The 5,973-nt window shown below is 54.1% G+C and overlaps 1 protein-coding gene across 1 annotated transcript in view; it reads right to left on the minus strand.

The window, feature by feature from the left end:
• The window catches only part of FANCG (Fanconi anemia, complementation group G), a gene marked incomplete at both ends in the record, with an annotated part of 6,455 nt that extends 703 nt beyond the window's left edge, over positions 1 to 5,752 (minus strand). Inside the window, 9 exons of the mRNA XM_010283869.1 lie at positions 15 to 43; positions 206 to 540; positions 1,026 to 1,092; positions 1,331 to 1,491; positions 2,316 to 2,462; positions 2,829 to 2,959; positions 3,920 to 4,073; positions 4,802 to 4,995; positions 5,621 to 5,752. Coding sequence (XP_010282171.1) covers positions 15 to 43; positions 206 to 540; positions 1,026 to 1,092; positions 1,331 to 1,491; positions 2,316 to 2,462; positions 2,829 to 2,959; positions 3,920 to 4,073; positions 4,802 to 4,995; positions 5,621 to 5,752 — 1,350 coding nt within the window. The remainder of the gene's footprint in view (positions 1 to 14; positions 44 to 205; positions 541 to 1,025; positions 1,093 to 1,330; positions 1,492 to 2,315; positions 2,463 to 2,828; positions 2,960 to 3,919; positions 4,074 to 4,801; positions 4,996 to 5,620) is intronic.
• Between the last annotated feature and the right edge of the window lie 221 nt (positions 5,753 to 5,973).

Here is a 5,973-nt window from a genome sequence, read left to right on the forward strand (position 1 = left end):
GCCAGACCCATAAAGCTGGACTTGCAGGAGATCGCAGAGGCACCTGCGGGTGCGAGGACAGAGGAGATTTGGTACCACTCCTGGCTTGGGAATTCAGCTGCAAGCTGTTCAGGCCAGCCCCCATGCCACACTGCACCTTGCTCTGGCCCCCACCAAACATTGCTGCCTGCTGGGGAGGCCCCTTCTCCCAGTGAGGCTTCATCACCTGCTGAATTGTGTCACAGCCTCCTTGCTCTCGCCCAGCTTGGCCCATGCCCAGCCCTGGTGCAGGTATCCAGCTGCTCTCCAGGCAAGGCAGCACAGACTCTCCTTCTTCTGGGACAGGAGACCACCCACCAGCCCTGTCCCTGATGATGGGCATGCCTGCTGCTCCAGCCTCTCCACTCGTAACATCCGTGGGATCAGGTAAGTTGTCCGGCTGATGACCTCCTCGCACACAGTAATGGCATCCTGGTGCCTCCCAGCCTGTTCCAAGGCAGACGCCGCTTCCAGGAACACCTCGGGGATCCTGGGCAGAGCCGAGCTACTGTCTAGGGGCACCTGAGGAGCAAGAGTGCTGGCAGTGCTCAGATGCAGAACTGCGGAGCACCCAGCCAAGCAGAATGACCCTGTGCTTACTGGAAACCCAGAGCTGCTGCCCAGCAAAGCTCAGACCCACTCCCAGACAATGAAGCCTGTCAGAGGAGGCAGGAGGCAGAAGCTGTGAAGCACTAACAGCTCAGCAGAGTCAAGGCAGCAAATCCCTACTCTTGAAGTGAAGGACATGCAAAATGAGGCCGTCAGCTGCGCCCCACAGGGAAGGGGGAGCTGTGTCTCCAAATAGCAGTGGCAAGTGGTCTCTGGTGTGAATTCAAAGGCAGACATGCTACAGGTCAGAGGTGCCAGCAACCCGCTCATTTCCTTCACATCTCTAACTAGACACTGAAACCTGGAGTCCAAGGGTGATGCCTGGACCCAGGCCTTGGGATGGGGATCCAAACCTCATTTCCCAACTCACCAAGGGACCTCTTTGCCAAGATACCTACTTGCTCCTGCAGCCCCTCCTGAAGCAGAGCCAGAAAATCCAGGTAATGTTCCACTGCATCAGCCACCCTGCAACATGGACAGGACATGTGGTGGAAGAAGCAGAGGGACCCCAAGAAGTGCCGGCAGCCAGGTGGAACCTGGATCACCAGCCCACAGGCTCTCCCCGCACCACACTCATTCATGATAACCATGCTTTCAGTAGGCCTACACCAGCAGTACTGAACTGGATGATTTCCAGGAGCACAGAGAAAACTGCAGAGCCCAAACAAGCAGCATGGTGCGAACAGACCAGAGGCTCTGTTACCTCCCGTCCTGGAGACACCTCTGTGCCAGCAGGTACTTCACTTCAGAGGGGTGGTGATGGTGAAGGAGTGAAGCTAGTATTGGTGTGCGGACAAGGAGCTCTGTTCGGATTAGGAAATATGGACTAGAGGAAGCAGCTGTTGGAGGGTTTTTTTCCAGCGCCTGTAAAACAGGAACAGAAAATACGGTCAACACAACACTGGTCAAGTCCAGAGCAGCTGCAATAATTTCGCACTTTTGGCATCTGGTGATGCACCCAGACAAGCAGAAGCACTGTGCTTCATAAGCACAGCTATGCTGTTCTCACTCTGTACAGCACAGCCACTTCCAGGAAGAGCAACCAGGATCACTTAGGGACAGGCAGACTTCTGTTCTCCACACAGCTTCAGGAGATTTGCAAGATCACACAGATCACCTCAGGTTTTCAGTTCAAGTGAGCCACCTGGAACACTATCTCCCACTGCAGCCGCAGACCTAATTAGACCAGGTCTTAGGCCATTCAAAATGAAGAAGAACCCTCTCCACAGCTGTCTTTGTATCTTACGGATTTCAAACAGCTGAGGAGATAACTCTGTCTACTGCTGTGAGCTGCTCCTCCCAGGCAGACCAGGGCTACTATGGCTAGGGCACACACCCTCACAGACACAATCTGCCTTTTAAAGGCCTCTGTATTATTAGATACTTTACTAAGACACTGATGCTCTCTGACATGAGAGTGTAACCTCTTCTCCCAAGCCACCAAGAACATGAATAGGGACCCAAAGGTCTTGCCACATCCAACAGCCAGGTGCTGAGTGGGAATTTCAGACCTCACTGGGCTCTTTCCTGCCTACTGCTGAAGGCAGCACCATGGCTGGATCGCTGTAGTCTACTTTGCGGACCTCCAGGGTGAAACAGCCCCCCACAGAAGGCAGGAGCCTGCTTGAAGCTCTGCGCAGGCTCTGGCTGGGCAAAAATCAACCAAGAACTACAGGAAACAGACAAACCTCATAGAGCAGAGCCAGGGCCTGCAGCTCCACATCCGTTTCTCCCAGCTCATGGTACACTGCTGCCGCATGGGACAGGGCAGGAAGGCACTGGAAGTCTACCTTGAGGGCCCATTTCAGGTGCTGAAGGGCTGTCTGAGGCTTTCCCTAGTTAGATGGGAAGAGGTGCATGTTGCAAGGACATCTTGCCAACATCCTCACTGTTCAGTGAGATCCAGATCCCTGCTCTGCTTCCCCAGCCGTCCCCATCCCGACAAGGGCAGCCCTTTAAGCCATAGGCAGGCCTCTTCAGGCTGGTTTTTGAGCTTCTCTCTCTGCAGCCATCCTTTGCACTCAGACAAAATCCTTGTCTGGATTTTGGAGCTCTGCAAGGAGGTTGGGGCCACAGGGGCAACTTCCTGCAGCAGTCTAGGACCATGCAGAGGCAGCACAGACATCAGCCTGAGCCTCCTCCCCGTGCTTTAGGCTGCGTTTTGCCTCTCCTCACTGACAGGGAAGAGGCCTGGTCATTACCATTTGCTGAGCGCAGCAGCCAAGGCAGGTGTAGATCTGGGCCAGGACCCTCTTGGAGCAGAATCCTCCTGCAGCCTCCTGAAGGAGGGAGAGGGCATTGGGGAAGTTCCCAGTCTCCAGCTCCTGCAGTCCTAGGAGAGATCCAACATTTCAGCTCTGCAGCTCCCCTTCCTGCCACACCTGGTCCCCAAACAAATATATGTGCCCTTTTCTTCTCAGTGCCACAGAGACCTGCCTGATCACCTCTGCACCCAGCAATGCACAGCAGGATTGTGCCAAGCTGCCATCTATGGTTTCATGGTGTTGCAAGAGAACAAGCCACTCGATGGAAATGTCTAGCAGAAATAATAGCAGCTTCCAAGCCCAGATACCAAGATGCCTGCCTTGGCCCAGAACAAGGGCAGAAGTACATGCTGGGCAGGTTCACCTGCGCGTTCATCCACAGTGTCAGCAGTACAGTTGGGGAACCACACGCAGAATCTCAGAAAGACTTTTTCCAGCATATCTGGGCCATTACCCAGCAGGGTGCTTTGGGATATTAATTCATTAATATTTATCATGAATGGTATTTGCTTTTGTTTCAGTCCTCACTTCAAACTTCCTTCTGAGGCCACTCTCACATGCCTACATCCCATTCACATCTGCCATCTCCCCACTGGAAGTGCCATCACCACCCTAGAGGCTTTTGAGAGGTCTGTGGGCAGGAGCTCCTGCCTTCCCTCCTTGCAGGTAGGTCCTGCGTCAGCCTGAGCACAGCCAGGCAGCACTGGCTGCCCTCAGAGCTGCTGGGGTTGTCAAGACAGTGAGCAGGGGAAAACCATGAGCGGGTCAAATCAGTCACCTGGTTTGACATCTGTGACAGTGCAGAGAAAGGCTTAGCTGGGGAAAAAGCAGAGAAGCTCTTTGGATATAGAATGGCAAAGCTGAGGCCCAGAGACTCAGCCCAGGCTCTCTTCCAAAGGAACTACATAGAAAACCCCAAGGGCCGGTTTGCTTGGGAAGAGAAACCAAGATAAGGGCAGGGAGAGTGGGTCCTGGGACAGAAGAGTAGTGGGAGGCTGTGCTGGCATGAGTACCTCCTCCACACAAACCTTGCAGGAAGGCTGCGGTAGTGCAGAGGATCTCTTTCAAGTCCTCGGCGCTCTGTACAAGGGGCAGAGAGGTCCCCTCAGCAGGTACTCGCCATGCCTTGAGCAGGGAGAGAAGTTCATTTTCTCCCTCACTGCAGAGAGCTCTCCCCGGGTCCTGTGAATACACAGAGGAGAGGGAGCAGGGAATGCTGAAGGCAAGCAATTCCGATTGCTTGGAAACACCGATCCCAGGGGTCGGAGAAACAGAGATCCCACCAAACCCTTCAACAGTGCTCTCTGTGCTGGGGACCAACGTCCTACCCCCCCTCCACTTCAACTACAACCCCCTCGCTGCAGTGATTTCTGCCTGGCCAGGGGCAGCACCTCCTGACCTCAGAGTGAAGTGCACCTCGAGGGGCTCCTGGCAAGGCAGAACCAAGTGCTGTTGGAAGGCATTCAACAAGGTGGGACCCCTCAGCAGCCTTTACACAACCCTCACAATCAGCACAGAAGGTTCCTCTGCATCCTACTGCTCGCAGCTTGCTCCCTGTAGAGGCTGTGAGTCCACCTGCAGCCCCTTTCCAGCCTGCTCAAGTCTCCTCTCTGGCACGTTGAGGTCCAGGGCCCCAGCAGGCAGGAGATATTCTGGAACTCATTAACACACTCAGGGCCATTGGGCTATGCTGGGACACCAGGCAGAGGATTAACTCACGCTGACTGGGCAGCACTGATGGGTTCAATTCTCCAAATGCCACAGCAACATTTTGCAGAGTAAGGTTCATGACAAACATAGTATTTATGCCAGTTCTGCCTCCTTTTGCAAACCTGTGGGTATCTATATCCACACAGATACACTGGTGCAGATAACTGGGAGCTACGCAACATCTGCCCATGCTCAGATACCTCAGCATTTCTCAGGAGCCGGAAGAGGCCAGCGGTGCTTCCCAGGCGGCTGGCTGCCAGCCACCACGCTGCTTGCAGGGCCGCGAGTCGCTGCAAAGGTGCCTGCAGCTCCTCCACCGTAACCTCCTGCAGCACCTTCTGCCACAGTTCCTCGGTGCTAAGGTCCTGCCCGCTGGCCCCACAAGCCTCCAGAACTGAAAAAAAAAACCCAACAAAAAAAACCCCAGCCATGAGACAACAAGTGGGTGTCCTGTAACAGACACCCTCCCAAGAGGGAGAGAAAGTCTCGAGCAAGCCCGGGCTCCTTGTAGGAAGGGAAGAAATGGGGTTACAGGGCTTGCCCAGCCTCAGTGGCACAGAAACCAAATTCTCAGACAGTGGAGATAACAGCAGGAGAAAACACACGCTTCAGAGTTACAGCTCTGCTGAGTCCTCCTGAGGTCACTTGCCCCAGGCCAAACATGTGCCAGCACTGCAGATCCCCCTCTGACCTGCAGCCTATTTCAGTGAGTTTTCTTTGAAGCCAGCACACCATAATAAAGGAAAACGCTAATTTTCTACTGTCACTAAAACTTTGCTAGAGGCTTGGCACCTCATGCCTTGAAAACTCTCATTTCCCTTAAAACTTTTGGCCCACCCCTGCAGGCAGCGCAGGTGAACAGCCAGGCAGCTGCACATCCACCTCTGCCCGCAAGCTGCCCCACTTCCTGCCCTTCCGGGCACAGCCAGGCTTCCCTGCTCACAGCCTCCCTGCTCACAGCACCCCTGCCTCCGGCCTATCAGCACACATGTCCAAAGCACAGAGAACAAACTCCTTACCCCTGAGGAGCCCCTGGCGTATTCCTTCTGCTTCTCCTTCGATGGCAGAGTCAGATGCTCCCATAGTAAAAAGCAGCAAGTTGTAGAGAACAGTAAGCTCCAGAGGCAAGGTGGGGAGGGCAGCTGGCAGCCCTGTGATCACAGCCAACCCAACAAGAAATTGAGCTGGCTAGGAAAAAACCCTACAACTATCCATGCTAAGGTGTCATCACTCAGCTTTGTGACAACAGAAGTGTCCTGGCAATTATTTTTTTGTTCTTGTGGTGAGATTTAACAGCTCAGGAACTGCAATACCTAGAGAGACGGCAGATGACACCTCTCCAGGTGCCAACACCACTTTAGACATCCATTCC

This window comes from Phaethon lepturus, unplaced genomic scaffold, assembly GCF_000687285.1.
Source record: "Phaethon lepturus isolate BGI_N335 unplaced genomic scaffold, ASM68728v1 scaffold46693, whole genome shotgun sequence".
Lineage (NCBI taxonomy): Eukaryota > Metazoa > Chordata > Aves > Phaethontiformes > Phaethontidae > Phaethon > Phaethon lepturus.